This window comes from Pleuronectes platessa, chromosome 6 (genome assembly GCF_947347685.1).
Source record: "Pleuronectes platessa chromosome 6, fPlePla1.1, whole genome shotgun sequence".
In the NCBI taxonomy this organism is placed as follows: Eukaryota; Metazoa; Chordata; class Actinopteri; order Pleuronectiformes; family Pleuronectidae; genus Pleuronectes; species Pleuronectes platessa.
In genome coordinates, this window is record NC_070631.1 from 22,842,336 (window position 1) to 22,859,378 (window position 17,043).

A 17,043-nucleotide genomic window follows, 5' to 3' on the forward strand; every position below is an offset into this window, starting at 1 on the left:
TGTAAGTCTTCCTTGATTATGGAGGGGGAGAATGTCTCACATTAGACTCTATACAACTCTATCAAAGATGTGAAGTGGCTCATGCTCCGAATCACCGTATCACTTACTCTGCTGTTCGCTCTTATTACCTAAGTCGTATGGGTCAGATTAACTTCTACAAAGAAGACACCTGCATATTTCAGAAATCAATTGCTATATGTGGTAGCTCACCGGAAGGATTGAGCTTTATTGTCGTGCTGAGTAGAGTTAGAAGAAAGCTGAAACAAGGGCCAGTGATAAAGGCTTGTTTCTGTCTCAGAAAGTGACATATTGCCACAACACAACCAAATCATAATGTGATACTCCTTTGGTCTGCTCATATGACTTTTATATTGGTCTATGGACATTCTGCATCATTACCTCTCCCAAAAGGGTTATCATTTCCATTTTTTTTCATTGATTAAGGGGGCAGATTTTTTTTCTCCGCTTTCTAAAACATTGCGGGACAGGATGTTAGCTTTGGTGGAGGTTTGCATTCTTTGAGCACACTTGTAGTTAAAGCAAAACTTGTAAGGTTACTAAAAGCCTAATCCTTTATTATGAAGATAGGTATAAGGGATATAGGCGACAGGAACAGGAGATAATTTACTGGGTCAGTTCCCACAAGACACAAAAGTGTACAGTCTGCAAGGATTACTGTTCCAGAAACTGTATACCAAGATGGCTGTTTTAAAAAAGTTTTATATCATACTTTGTCATAAATCTCTTCCATGTTCAAGCAGAGCTAAAAGAACAATACACCAGGAGACATGTGGCAAATCTGTCTAAAGAAAAGAGGCTTCTCTGGTTTGGTTTAAGTCTGGGCAGTGACAAGCTAAAGCAGTATTCCCCTGCGAAGAGCCCATATCGTAACAGCAACAGAGGGAGTGAATCTTCAAAACACTCATCTTTGAAGTGTAGAAAGTGGATTCAGCTGTCAGACACAGGTACTTCTGAGTAGAGACGCGGGCGTCTTACATTCCAGCCAGCACGAGAAATTAGATCCCTCTTTTTTAATGAGATATTAAAACCCTAACCCTAACCCTAACCCATGGATTGAACTACAAACTTCACGAGGCCTAAACGACCCTTTGGATATTTACTCCAGGTTTTAAAAATATGCTTTACTGCTGCACATTGTTTATGACATTCTCAAGATACATTATTATCTCAGCCTTTCATTTCAGACAAATGTGAAAGAGACGACAGTACATCCTCCTCTAGGCAGTGGGGAACCTGCAGAAAGACACACAATAGGGAATATTAGACAGTATATTTCTCAGAGGTACTGCAGTGAAAGGCAGTGATCTCCTTTGCAGGAAACCGAGCAGGGTACTCAGAAGTTGGAACTGCCATTGTTAAAACAAGGCATGCATTGGGACAGGAAGACATCTTTCATAAAAACCTTATAAATCCGGTTTAAGTGTAGCAGTGAAAAAGGACGAACTAACACCATTGCCTCTAAAAGTGGCCAGGTTCCTCCACGCTATAGATTTTGTTTTATAGTTCACTTTATGATCCTTCTCCACTTCGGGTTCAAAGGAAACAAATCCACATATCATTTTAGGTCAGACCAACGTAGGACACCATTGAAGGATACTTCAACTTTCCCACAGAATTGCATCATCAACACTTGCCAATTTGATTGAACTTGTGATCGGCTGTTGTTTCTGACGCACAAGCATCCATGGACAAAATAATTAAGTCTGTTTAGGAATTGATCCAGCCACGTGAGTCTCCCTTCACTCCCCACTCGCAAACAAAATTACTCTTGGGACATCAGCCAAGTTTTGGCATTTGTATTTACTGGACAGGAAGGTTAAGGAAATAAAGAGAAATCCTGCACTTTGAATCCATCAGCACTACCCTCTTCTCTTTGGGAACACTTGTCAAACTGCTCCATGCACACTGCAGTAATATCCATTTAACGTTTACATTATAGCAGTTCGGCCTCTACCAATCCGAGATACCCTGAGATACCCACCAACTGGGCCTTTCTTTTTACTCATCACCCAATCTCTTTCCTTTGTATCTCTTCAGTGGTGGGACTCTGCTGACAGTGAGCGGTACCAACCTCGCAACCATCCGAGAACCAAAGATAAGGGCCAAGTATGGGCAGGCGGAATCGTTTCATGTGAGTATTGATGTGACTGACACATATTAAAAGCACACGCACACACACACACACACACACACACACACACACACTTACAGACAGGTCCATGTTGACAAGCAGGCTGTGCAGAAACACACACCACTCATATGCACAAATTGACATTCAGCAACATACCCAGGCTCCTAGTATAGTCACAGTATACCCACTTTAGATGTAGACTTTCTCATGCAGTGCTGTTCCAAACCTGCCTGTTTTGAATGGACTGTTTTCTTGCCCTGTGGTAATGCTGGTTGAAGCTTTCTATCTAAAACTGTAAAAGTGAACTGCAGTAATTGAGCCGCGGCAAGAAACGACCAGTCCAGTCCACAGAGCAATGAAGCTTTGTGACACTGCTGCTACACAAAGAGCTGCTCTTTCTCACTAAATGCGACACTGCACTTTCTGGGGCCCTTAACAATGTCAAGTGTGTACTTGATATTTGAGCCAGACAAAAATATCTGGAATTATTAGATGGCCAGTATCATACATACAAGAACTGACATATATAGTGAGGCATACCCGCCCGAGCACACAAGCACATCTGCAGACAAGTTCTTTTAAAGTACTGCTGAAGGTGGCGGATGGGCTGCCTCTGTGTTTTGCTCACATCTCCTTCAGACATCTAACGTCACCTCAGGCCACATAGCTTTTCAAATGTCAGCGCACCACATGAGTGTCTTTGACACAAATCGCGAGGCTGTGTGTGCATGTGTGAGTGAGAGACAGAGGCAGAGGACGATCCGGGGAATAAAGAAGAAAGGAAAACATATCCACACAGAACCGCTTTAAGGAGTTGAAAAGTGTCTTGGGTTCTATAGATGCTGTTCTCAAAGCACTTTGATGATTGTCGGAGTGAGTTGAGGCTTTTTAGTTGTTAGTGTTAGGGAACTAGACTTGACACAATACTCAGGCTCTTCAGCCTGCAGATGAAGCTGCCCTTCGTTGAGGCAACAGCCATCGCTGTATCCCACACAGTCCTCTATTAAACAACTCTGCACTTAAGCACCAGGATGATGTTTTCGAAAGTTGTTCCCCATTCACGACAAGTCACGACACAAATACCAGCCATTTTCCAAAACATTCTATCGTGTCTCACATATTTGTCAATGCATTTTTCTCACCTGGTTTCTGTTGCTTTCTGTGCGATGTGGTACAATAAAACAGTCAGCTCACAGAGATTTGTTTGAGATAGGTCCCAACAAACACCATGATTACTTTTAGCTTTGCCAGAGTGGCATTACGGTTGCATTGCAGCAAAAACTAAACAGAATCTGTAGATTCATTTAGCAGCCTTTCCCAGATCTGACAGCTTAATAGCTCTGCATTCACCAGCCAAATAATACACTTCATGTTTTTTCATTGGATATTTACGTTTCTTTATTTTTATCACTGTTGAGGTCGACAAAATAGGCTGTGTTATATCAGTAACTATGCTTATTTATATACATTGTGCATGTATATGTGTTGTAATCCAAATCAATCAAGCAGTTATTCATAATTGCCTTCCTCCCTTTCAAAGTATTGTGGTAACACATCCGTGATAAACGGTCTAAAACAAGACAAAAGTGCTGTCCTCCAAACAGCCCTATAAATTAATGCAAACATTATTGTCTTTTCACATATTCTCCAAAGCAATGATGTAATAAATGCACCAACAAATGCACACAGCACATAACTGATTATTAACAGTTGATCATAAATTTGCAACCAATTTACATATCCAATAAGGATAATAGCATCGCAGTTTCACAGGGCATTGACGCACAAAACGGATGAATTATTGTACCTAACAGATCCATTTTAGAGAGAAAAATATAACCTGAGGGTTATTCTCAGTATTTTAAACAAAGAGTCTGTTGAATGCTTATCCATGATATTATTTCTTAATGGAACTATAAATATATTATGATTAAAAGCATTTAGATTTGTGTTGTCACTCATTATCTAGTATATAGTTTTATTCTACCCTTCTTCACGGCATTACCTCAAATATAAAAGAAAATGGAGATCTTCCTGGTGACTGCAAACATAAGCCTCAATATGTGCTTGTGTCTTCCCTTTTCAGAACTGTACGGTGTATAACAACTCAGTCATGGTGTGCCTCGCCCCGTCGGTGGCCGATTCAGAGCTGGGATTTTCAGAGGCCGGCACAGGCCCGGACGAGATCGGCTTCTACATGGACAATGTGAATGCTCTGGTGGTGGTGAACGAGACATTCAGCTACTACCCTGACCCCGTGTTTGAGCCGCTGAGTCCCTCCGGAATACTGGAGCTCAAACCCACATCACCACTCATTCTCAAGGTCAGAGGTGTTATTTGCTTTGTACTTCCCCGTACTATCTGGTTGTTTTTTATTATTCCTCTGATCAGTTGTTTTTACCATGGATACAATGTTGCCTTTGTGAACACTTCTAAACTTGACATGGGGCTTGTTCTGCGATGCTGTGAAGCTGTGATGCAGCAGAGACTCATATCTTCTGCTCTCAGACAGCGTTTGCAGTGGGAATGAGGCTATTGACATTTACACAGAATGTGTCACATTTGCTTGGTGTTAAATCGTCTGGATTTCAAGCTAATTAATTTCTCACACCATATTCCGGGGACGATAAATGAACCTCTTGCAAATTGAAACATAAGGTTATCCCTGATTTTAAGCTATGGTGGGATCCGCTGTTGGTCTTTGCAAGAGAACCCCCCCCCCCCCCCCCCCAGATCAGACAGACTAAAGACTAAACTGAGGAAAACACATTAGGGCAGCAGACAGTCAGAATGAGGTAGACTCATTGAAGACATTAACAATATAAAATAAGTCACACCTTCGACTACAGAAAATATATTGTTTGTGTAGAAAGAAGTATTTCAGTAAAGTGCAGTGGCATATGATCATTGCACAAGAATATAAATACGTGAGGTAATAATGAGATAGGAACAAATAAGAACAGGAAATTTTACTAGAATGTCAAAATAAAACAGGAAACACTGCTTTTCAAAACACATAACCTCATGTCTTCATATTTAGCAGCAGAGAAAACCTACTCATCGCACCTCTAATATTTCCTCTAACCCTAAAACCAATGCAGGTTTTTGATGATGTGCATCTGTAAGAAAAATACTAGGGCTGTGAAATGATTAAAATGTTTAATCAAATTAATCACAGGTTTCTATGGATTAATCATGATTAATCACATTACCGATTTTTTCGGAATATTTTTGTGAAAACAAGATTTATGACATTTAACTTTTCTTTTGTGCTGCAACTCAGCAGTTCTTCAGCAGTTATCATTGCTTTTCCATATGGAACATTAATATAATCTTCATCCTAAACAGAATTCGGGCTCCTTAGCCATTGTGTGGTTGAATAAAACTTTTTTTTTTAAATTAAACAAAAATTATTTGAGCTTCTTAGCCATAGGATGGTTGACATTTTTTATATTTTTTGTCACACAACCATTAACCACACCATGATACAATCTAATGCCTCTAAAGGCCCTCTTAGCTACTCGGTCTTTAGCCAGTTGGTGAGGCAAACTAACTTGTTCAAATTCTCTGACAGTAAAGCTGACCGCTTCTTTTGCACAATGTGTCCGGCGAGTGAGTCTGGTTTGTCGCATTCCACTTGAACGCCCCTCGCCAACCAACACATGCTTCGCGTTGCGGTGGTTAGGCGGGTATTGCTACGGTGAAACGATAACTTCTCGCAGAGTGTGCATATCACCTTGGTTTTACTGAATGTTCGATCTTTGTTTTTTTGGAACACGATCTTCCCGTCCAGAAGGTCCTCAGGTTCATCAGAATTATCCATGTTGTTTGTTTGTTTGAATGGCAGCTGCCGTCTGACTGCATTAGAGCGGCGACTAGTGCAGAGGCGGCGGAATTGGAAGGTCCTTCTGCGCATGCGTTAAATGCGTTAAAAAAAAAAAAAAAAATTAATCCTGTAATTTAATCATAACGCGTTAACGCGTTATTTTTCACAGCTCTAAAAAATACATGTTGATTTAATTGTGTAGGTAGTGAGGTAATTGCATATTTTATTAACACACTTGAAAGCACAGTTTAATCCATTCCTTACACTTATGTTTTTTTTTAACAACTAAGAAAAGACCACTCTCCAAACTCCTTATTCACCCGACCACTATCGCTCTTGCACACCACCTCGACATGTGAAGTTATCCAACCTTGTTTTATATTGTCTTTTATAACCGTCATTGATTTTTAACAGAGTATCGATGTGGAGCACACGTACAAAAAGTCTCAGCTAGTGGTAGATAGATAGCTTTTCAGATGTCTACAAGAGTCTCAAACATATTGAGCCCATCTTGTATTAATAATGACAAGTACACACACACTCACTCACACAAACACACACACACACTCAGCTGCAGTTTTTTTTTCTCTTATTAGAAAAAAAAAGCACTCAAATGTGTTTACATGGTTTGTGAGACGGGGAGGAAAAAGTCTCACAGATTCATAATTGAAAGCTGAAAGCAAACGTCCACACCTTCCAAGGCCTATTCCCGTCCTTCAGTAACTAACAGCAGCTTCTTTGACTGCCGTCCTCCTCTGCGGCCCTGAGCCGTCTTAAATAACAATTTGTGTAATTCATTTCTGGTGCCGCGAGGGCAGCGTGGAAGCACACAGTCCCGGAGTCCAGGAGATTTGGATTCCGTTGGTTTTCATTTTCATCGACAGTGATTGGACTCAAGTAAAAGGAAATTAATTGGCAATTTTTTGAGTTTGTGAGTGTGTATGTCATTATGTGATCACACCGTGCTCAGCCGAAATGTTGAGTCAGAGCGACTGCAGAGAGAGGGAGGTGGAAAACGTAGCAATGAGACTGGAATCAGTAAATAAAGCTGGGCTACTCCACGACTTTAGAGATGTTGTTTTTAATTTCCACCTCACACAAGTAAATGTCCCGTGTGAAGCCAAAGCTAAGGATTTTGCACTATACACTGCTATCAGCTGCTACTTGTCAAAGAATACAACGTTTGTTTGCTAACATTGCTAAAAAGGAGAAGCATGCTGCCGTGATCATATGTGTGAGACGTCCAAAGAAAGAGGCATCATAATATGGACAGACAGGAGACTCCTACTATTTTGCTATGAAATCGTAGGACTAACATTTTGAAAAATGCCAGAAATCCATTGGTCAATCGGTTGTTGGCTCCTCCCAACCTCTTGTACGCTGCACAGTGTTTGCTGAAATACGGTGCGTCTCCAAAATGAGCTAACCTCAAAGTGGAAACAGAATTTAACTGATGGCACGATGTGGACTGGGCACTGTATAGGTGCAAAACCGTTATAAAACCTTTTATCTAACCTTGACCTCCACACAATAAAGGGACAACATAATATAAATCTATTGCAGAGCAATGTTACATTTGCTTAGAATCTTTTGTTCAGTGCTTTTATCTTTTGTTATAATTTGCCTTGGCTAGGTTGTGGTATCACAGTCGGTCACAGTGTTTATTTCCATGAAGAAATTGAAAGCAGCATAACCAGTGTAATTTATTTCTTAAATGATTATTTATTAGCAAAGAGCCTCTCAGTAATTGTCAAATCTCCTGCTTGGCTTGTTGGTAGAACTGCCTACCTAGTGGAAGCACTGATGAGATGGACAGAAATGCAATTTGGCAAGATGGGATGTGGGGGTAGCGTGTCTCAGATCACGCACTGCGCTCGCCACGCAATTAATTTCTCATCTGAAGTGCCGGGTGTGTTTTTGGTGAGTGTGTTAGCTGGAGAAAAAAATACTTATCTGGTTGTGGTGTGTCTTGAGTGCTTTTCTGTGTGTGTTTGTGTGTCTTTGACAGTATGGCCCGGCGTGATGCTTCTTGCCTGTTGTGTGTATGTGTGGCAACAGCTCCATGTGTGGCTGTGACTTGAGTGCGTGTGCGGCTCGAACTCTGCATGTGTGTGCGTGTTTGCAAGATGGAATGGGATGCATGTTTACAGGGTTGCTGAGCGGGGCTGGGTGGCAGCCTGCAGAGACGATGGGATTGGAAAACGGAGTCTGTCTCTGCGTCCCACTGCTAAGCCAGCGGGACACGCTGCAGCTATCTTCCTCTCTCTCTGTCTCTCCCCATCTCTCCCGCGCGCCTGCTATAGTCCCCACACATTTTTCTACCTCTCTTATAATCTTCCCTCCACTCTCTCCACTCCACGCGCCCGCTCTCCTGATGTTTTGCCGCCGCATTTCCTATCCGTCTTGTTTTCTTTGTATTCATTTTTCCCCCTTATTGTTTTTCTCACCTTTACTTTGGGATCCCTCTTCAGGCCCCACAGAGGTTCCTCCCGTCCGTCACAGAGTGTGGCTCAAATTGGACTTGGTACATGGAAATGAAAAACTGGAACTGAAAATGACAAATGTTAGAAGACAAAAAACACCTTCTGTGCAGACTTTGTGTGGAATTCAGTTTCATGGACACAGGAAAAACTGTTTTGGTGCATGTGGGGGAGGTTTCTGTTTACCACCTTAGTGTAAGTCAAGTACATATACAGTCAACATGGGTAAATACTCTATATATTTGCATAGACCCATTCACACACATAGTAGACAGTGCATCCATGTGAAGCACTGTCCGTATCACTCAGGGTCAATTTGGGCTCCAGTTTCTTGCCCAAGGACACTTTGGCATGCTAAATGGGGGGGATGGAGATCGAACCACCAACCCTCTGGTTATTGGACGACCTGCTCTACCTCTTGAGCCACAGTCGCCCAATTTCATGTTTTGATAGGTTGTTTTGACCGGAATCATCAAATAAAATTCAAAATAAAACAACAATTGTGAAGATTTGATGATTGAAAACAGTATAAGATGTTATTAAGTCACATAAGCAAATGTACTGGCCCTTCTACACTTCATCGTCAAAACTGACTTGATCCCTATTAACAAGTGTGGTGTTTGTATTCTAAACCCCATTCCTATATCTTGTTTGTGTGCAATTGAGTTCTATTACCGTCTGAAACTATAAGAACATTCCTCATTGTTATAAACATGGGCACTGTAGTTTTCTTGTATTTCATCCTGCTGCTGTATTTACCAGAGCATCAAATGTGAATTCATCCACAGACAGATCTACAAGCAGTTGCTTCAGGAAATCCCTTTTAAGAGAGAAGATAAAATAAATACCTGTTTTTTAAAGATCAATATCATCAGTAAGCTTTTTTAACAGTAAGACAAATATAGAGCATCGGTGCCTTCGTCCTTTAAGTCATTTTTAATTGAGCACTTGACTGTCGGTGAGTCATTTCTCTCTGGCTCGTATGCTTTAACAGATAATTGAATGATTTCATTAGAGGAAAACGATTAAAGTTTTACGGAACAACTTAACTGCTAAGCAATTAGCAGTTAGAGGGTTACACTTGAAAGTCGTCCTTTAAAGAAAAGGTGTTGATTGTATCTCATGATCAGTTCTCTGTGGGAAAATATGAGCTGAGGCCCTCTCCTGCCTCTCATGCATTTGTTCTCGTTTTGTGTTTAGGGTCGTAACCTGATCCCAGCGGCTCCAGGAAACAGTCGCCTGAACTACACGGTGCTGATTGGAGAGACTCCCTGCGTCCTCACCCTGTCGGAGAGCCAGCTGCTGTGTGAATGGCCCAACCTCACTGGACAACACAAAGTCACGGTCAGATCAGCGCTCTGTGTCCTCTGCCTCTTTATCTCTGTCACTTTGACCTGTCCTGACTTTGCTGAAAAGTTGCACTTTTCTGTCCCATTTTGTCCCCGTGTGCACTGAATTGATTATCTACAACAGAACTTGATGTTGTGAGCTGATTCCTTAACAATTAATTTCTTATCTTTCTCATTCATTAAATTATTTTGAAATGTATTTTAAAAGCGATTTTCTTGGAAAGACAAAAAAGACAGCACTGTCCCAGTAACTCTTATTTATGAATATGAGACATTGGAGTCTGACAATCTCCGCCTATAATGTCACTCTAACCTTGTCTGTGAGTTATGAGAATGACCCGCTCGTGTCGCTTCTAAACGATTTCCGCCGACAGATCCGGGGACACGCTACACTGAGCACTCGCACCGAGGCTGCTGTTAAATATGTAACGCACAATTAACATGTTGCTCTTCATTGGCCTTGAGCGGGCCTGTTGCTGCTGAAACCAGGCGGTGGAGAAGTTGAGTTCAGTCACAGGAACCAGACTCCTGATAAACGTCTGTCTACGAGCCAATCCACCGACTGTTCACCGCCGCAGCGCCGTTAACGTTCACATCCGTTAAGTGTCTGTAATGTCACGTTTCACAGCTACATTATATCCTCAACATGACCACAGTGAACCTTTAGACATGTCTGCAGATGTAAAACCGTGTTCCTGTCTCTCTGCTGAAGTGTATCGGCGCCAGCAGCTGGGCAGGCGTCAGCACTTCTCCACTGCAGGTGCTGCTGCTTTTGGATTTGAGTGCTTTTCAAGTCCCCTCAGTGCCATCTTCATTTTTCATGTATTTTTATTAGCTTCCCTTTACTTTGAGGGTGTAGACATTTAATAGTGCACAGAATATAATGTACCTAACCCTCAGTAAATCCACCAGCCAATCCTCCTCCCACACTCCCACTTTAATCAAAGCTGCACACATCACCGCTGCTCTGTACTTATATCTCCATGTATTAACACCGAACTTTGCCTCCTTCAGCATGTTTTAAGATTAATGCTATGACAATGGAACGATCTGATTAATCATGTAAATGTAAATGTTTGAATTATACAATCCACACTTAATGAAGGAACCTGCAATGCTTTTTTAAAAGAATGAATTAAACAGTGCGAGGGTAAACCTAAAAATATATAATTTGCCCTGCAAGTGTAATCACACATCTGTAAGTGAGAGACACACATCGGAAAATAGGACACAGCTTGACTTACAGTTGCCCTCCAGTGAAAATCAAGGGTTTTAAACATGTTAAAATGCATTCTATATGAGGTCAGGGTCATGGTGACCTCATGTTCTTATGAACACAATACGTTGGAAACATCCATCTGGAATTTCATTACATTGGACACAAACATTCACTTAGAATCCCAGATTAATTTTTTAGATTAAGTCACTGTTGCTAGAAAGCTAAGTTGGACTCAAATAAGTAAAGAAGATAAATAAGATTTCAGTGGTCATAGGTCACAGTTACCTTATCTGAATCTAGAAATAAAATGTGTGTAAACTGAAGCTGCAGTGGTTGTTGGAGGAATACAACCCCAGTGCAGTAATTCTATTTGTCTACCAGCAAAGGGTCATACCTCTATGCTCTACATACTAAAAATCTGGCAAATAATAGGACACCTGATCCTGCAAACTCAAAACTTTTTATTCATAAGACTATCAAACTGATTTTTGGGGAGCAGAGAGCTGAATTAATGTACAGCACATTTGATGAGAGATAAGAGAAGTGTATGAGTGTTCACTTTTGCTCCAGTTTATGTCCATGACGAGGCACTGTCTCACTGTCACCAGCGCAGCTCTGTCCTCGAGTTATGCAGAAACATAAAAGGTGGTATTAAGAATAGAATTGTTTCTCCGGGATGCCACTGATATGCAGACACTAAGCTCGTCTCTAAGCTTTAATCCAGAAAACCTCCTTCCCTGTATAAATCTCTCTGATGTGCAAATTTTGTCCAACTCTCAGCAAATCCAAGCTAAAGCATCATTGCAGCGTCACTTAGTTCTACTTCCTGTTTTGCATGTGAAGTGAAGAAGCTGTAGCTAGCTTCTCTTTTTTCTTACCGACATCCACAGTGTGAGTGAAGCCGATGCTGCTTCCATTTGCAGTCCAGAAATTACAATAGAGCAGGAAGTAGTTCAGGGGAAAGTCAAAGAACGAGCGTGCGACGACGTCCCAGCTCTACTTGTCCGGAGTGGTGAGCTGTCAACAGATGGCAGATCTGAAATCCCTGATTCACTCTGACTGGAGCAGACTTTCAAAATCACCACGCAGCTCCTGGGGCATCTGCACAGAGGAAGGTCAGGTCTCCTTCAGGCGACTCGGTTCTGCCATGAATATATTTGGTTGTTTGTCAGAATTTCCCGCCAGTAAACCCACTCAGTGCCCCCCCCCCTCCCCTCCCAGCTTTAAACTTATCACCAATCTTTATGACATTTACTCGCCGCCAGCCACCGCCAATACACCTAGAAAGCCACTGACAGAACATCCATGTAATTCGGTATGATAGCTCTCGACGGATAGAGCCAGCTCCAAGGTGGAACTCTCTTGAATTCCTGTCTTTTTTTCTAGCCTCCCGTTTTTCTCCTTTTTTTTCCCAATGAAATGTCATGTCGAATATCGGAGCGATGCATTGTGGTGGCGGGGGTGGTGGAGTTAGTCCTTCGTTTGACAATAGCCGAAGAAAAAATAGAGCTGTCTGTTCTTATCTCTTCTGCTGTGTGTGTGTGTGTGTGTGTGTGTGTGTGTGTGTGTGTGTGTGTGTGTGTGTGTGTGTGTGTGTGTGTGTGTGTGTGTGTGTGTGTGTGTGTGTGTGTGTGTTACTACATGCACTGTGATTGTGTTTGTGCGCGCAGCTGTGGCACAATAATGCTCCCTACTTAGAATGACCTACATACATGGGACCCCAATGGGTGTCCAGACATACTGCGCTTGTGTGTGTTTGATTTGTGCATTGCTGTACAGTAAGAAGTGGTGAGTGTGTGCGTCAATGTGTCTCTGTGTGTCCCCTCAGATGCTCAGCTGTGTGGTGGCAGCTGTGCACCTCCCTCGAGTTTTCGAAGAAACTTGTTTGTGTTTTTTGGCCTTCAGCTCTTCAAGTTCCTCCATCAGTCCTTCAGTCTGTCACAAGAATAAAAATAGAAAAACGCCTCGAAAATGTGTCACCAACTTCTACTTATGCTGCGTTCGAGTCATTGAAGGATACTTCTCCCTCTGGTTAATTGCACCAGATATGCTGGTGACCTCTGATTATGTAACACGTATTCATTTGCAAGGGGCCGGGAAAGTAACCCTAACGCTGAGTTTCCCAAATCCAACATAACCTTCACCTTCCCTTCCTCCCGTTTTAAATGTTATCCCCATTTTCCAAAAACAAACTTGTTGAAATCTCATGAATATTTAAATTCAAATACCTCACAGCTTTTAGTTTCATGTGGACATAAATAGAATTATCAGTCTAAGTTCCATTTTATGGGACCTTTGAAATGCATATTTCCCTGACGTTGTCATAGTTGTGTCCTTTACCTCAGAAAAAAAAAGCCCAAATGTTGGTAATAACCTTTCCACTGTCTCTGCTCTGCTCTGTTAATGGGGCGCGTGTTCTGTTCAAGTGTCCCAGGAAGTGTTGACAGTGTGTGACAGTGAGCACAGCATGAACAACACCAGGACCCTGGAAATGAAGCAGCTAAATGTAATTAAGTCCTCACTAATTTAAACATTTACACCTCTTATCTTCCTGCTGTCAGAATGTCCTCAATGAAAAGGCGTGGGAGGAAACGCCCTCTCACTTTTAGATTTAACACAAATCCGACCCCCTGCTGACACTGACAACATCATTTGCTTTACTTGATGTTCTTTTTTTGGGGGTGTGTGAGCTACACAGAATGGTTCGACATATAATCACTTGCTGCATTTTTGAATGTAAATCGAATATTCGGTCGTTATGGTTCTGTTCTGTTTACCAGCCAGTCACTGGTCCTGTGATTGATGTTGGGCAGGTACACAGTGGGTTTATCAGAGCTTCCTCATGACAGTGGTGACATGAGATGTGAGGGCGGATCCGAACAGTAAAGTTATATGCTGTAAAATCAAAACAGTAATCTGGTGTTGTCCCATCAAACCCAGGGGACTGTAGATTTTGGTGATGTTGCTCTGTGGGGGCATGGCTGCAGATCTGTTTTTAGACTTGAACTTTCAGGAAAATGACTTTTTCATGAATTTAACGCAGCAGGAGATTCTCCAGTCAGACGTCCGCACAATCACAGAAATCTTCAGAGCATTCAGGCGAGGGGTGGCGCAGCATCCAGGGGGCAGGACCTAATTTATCAATTCTATGGAGATCACGTGTTTTTGTTAAAACATTGCCTACGATGCTCAAAGCTCTCATCGCCTGTCAAAGATTACATCTTCTATGTCTCCTACGTGTCTGACACCTTTTTTTCAACCTGAGATTTTAGTATTCTTGTTTTCAGTTTTGTCAATGTCTCTTGTCTTAAATGTCATCAACACACCCAATCGCTCTCTGTGAAGCCTTTGGATAATCTCATGCTTTTTCCAAACATTGTCTAGAGTTTTTACTCTGTAACTGGCAGAAGAAGCTCTGCAGAATGTCCAGAGCAACCGACTCAGATATTTGGGTTGTTACATACAGCCCCTCTGGAAAAGTGTAGGAGATTATCCAGAGTTCAGAGTTCTAAAACCAGCTCAACTGACCCATTACACAACCAATTGTTGCCATACAAAAATTAGATGAATTAAAAAAACAAAATTTAAAAAGAGCTTTGATGTTTAAAATGCATGAAGTGGTAAATCCACACGGTGAGCCTGTGCTATTCTGTTGACAGTTATTAGGTCATAAAGGGGATCCTGTATGATGTTTATACTGACTAGACAAAGACTGTCTTTCATCCATCCGTCCATTGTCTATTGTAGGTCGCCAGCATATCTCAGAGCCAACATACAGAAATAACCTCACATCCACACCTATGCTCAGTTTAGAGAACTAATCTAACCCTAACCTGCATGTCGTTAAACTGTGAGAGGAAGATGGAGGACCCAACCACCGTGCTGTCCCGCCCAGTTGTCTCACAATCTCTTCAAATCATACATGTCTGTTCCACAAACTAAAAAATCCAAACTCTTGCTTTAATCGTCTTCTCGTTTAATTGTCTCCGACATTGCAAATTCAATTTGTAGGTTATGACTATATTGATATTGATTTAACAGCTCCTCTCTTTTCTTTTTTCAGACTTTGATAATGATAACATGAAAGTGCACTTACAGAAACTTCAAAGCACATAATCACACTTCATTTGAATCTGTTATCAACCCCCCTGCAGGATCGCTTGATTTGATGGATTCCAATGCAGCGTGCATGTGTGTGTGTGTGTGTGGATGTGTGTGTGTGTGTGTGTGTATGTGTGTGTGTGTGTTGTTCTCCTCTCTGAGACAAACTGTGCTTATGTAAATGTAGTTAGTCAGACAAAAAAAAAACATGTGTTTGACTTCCCATAATTAGCCAAACTCCTTGGGGAGAGATTTAAACGCTGGTGATTACGTTTTTTGATTACTTATACTGTGTCTGGGTGTGTGTATAGTCTAATAAGTGTGTGTTGAGTGTTTCTATGTGTATGTGTGTGTGTTTGACTTTAACACCATCGGCTGGTTTAGCTTTGTTCATAAACGTGTAAGAAATGAGAACATCAATAATTACCCTAATCCACAGCAGTGAACTGGGTGCTAGTGCTGGTTCGGAGCTGGTTCAACTAACAAAGCTTTTAAAGACCAGTTTGATTGGCCTTGGGCTAGAGCCCCTTTAGAGCCATGTCATTTTGTCAACCTATATGTCACTCTCTACATCTCAACACCTGTCCCATGAGCTGGCAACTGTTATATATTATTTTATATTTGATGTGTTCATACATTCATTTATTAAGTCCAGCCTTACTCTGCTTGCTCTCCTCTCTCCTGCTTGAACTGACACGCAGAGACACACACACACACCCTGACAGCGACTCACCGCATGATCAACACTGATCACCACACTCACGCATACTCACCGCGTCATCGGACACACGTGTAAACTCTAGGCGATTCTTGTTTTTATGGCCAAGAGCCAGTTCTATGGCTGTCGATACACAGAACTGGTTCCAGATTGGCTTCAAACTGGCCCTGGAGCTGCCTCGTGGAAAAGTGGTATAACAGAACATCTGTGTTGAAAACCCACTTACCGGGGGATGTGCAGACAATGCAGAGGAGAGTAAATCATTTAAAGCACTGAGCAAGTTAACTTGTGAGATCTTCATTATCAAAGGCTTGTGAAGCTGCTCCCCCAAAGGCAAGACTTGAAAAAACCTTTACCAGTAATGTTCAAAGCTGAGGGGATGTGAGACTCCTCTGTATCAGCCTGTCAGAGATCAGCCTGTTTAGCACAAGCACAGAACAGATAAACATTTAATGAAGCTTGTGGTAGAAATTGGGTCAACCAACTTCTCTTTCAACAGACCACCGCTGTTTGATCTCTTCAGACCATTCTTTTCAACTGACCACTGTCTGGTTTATATGTCTTACTGGGAAGTGCTGGTTTCCAGAAAATTTGACAGAGGAAAGTAAATCAGTTGGTGAATGACTGTGTCTCTTTATAATTAAGGAGTTACTGGAACTTGTGTTCTTTTTTCTCTAAATCATTAAATATTTGTTGCATTTGTGTGTTCAGATCCGTGCTGGGGGGTTCGAGTACTCCCCCGGGACTCTTCACATCTACTCAGACAGCCTTCTGACACTCCCCGCCATCATCGGCATCGGAGGGGGCGGCGGCCTGCTCCTGTTGGTCATCATCGCTGTGCTGATAGCCTATAAGAGGAAGTCGAGGGACGCTGACCGCACACTGAAACGTCTTCAGCTCCAGATGGACAACCTGGAGTCCAGAGTGGCTCTGGAGTGTAAAGAAGGTAGGTCACAGAAACAGAGTACACTGTGCTAGCCACAGCTTTTAATAACTATACAGTCATTTTGATTAATATCTATATTAATGTAAAACATACAATTTATTCAAATGTAACAATTGAACTGTTGTAGAGAACATTAGCTAAATTTAGCTAATATAAAGAAACAAATAAATGATCTAGTTTTTGGGTTTAGACCAAATGAGGTGTTAAAGTAATAGTTTAATCTTTTTGGAAAAACAATAATTTTCGTTTGTA

General features: G+C 41.7%; 1 protein-coding gene across 1 annotated transcript in view; it reads left to right on the forward strand.

Moving 5' to 3' along the window:
• LOC128442895 (plexin-A1) overlaps positions 1 to 17,043 on the forward strand; it is a 253,205-nt gene that overhangs the window by 202,091 nt on the left and 34,071 nt on the right. Inside the window, exons 17-20 of the mRNA XM_053425513.1 lie at positions 2,059 to 2,152; positions 4,239 to 4,475; positions 9,659 to 9,802; positions 16,557 to 16,791. Of these exons, the coding sequence (XP_053281488.1) occupies positions 2,059 to 2,152; positions 4,239 to 4,475; positions 9,659 to 9,802; positions 16,557 to 16,791 (710 nt within the window). The remainder of the gene's footprint in view (positions 1 to 2,058; positions 2,153 to 4,238; positions 4,476 to 9,658; positions 9,803 to 16,556; positions 16,792 to 17,043) is intronic.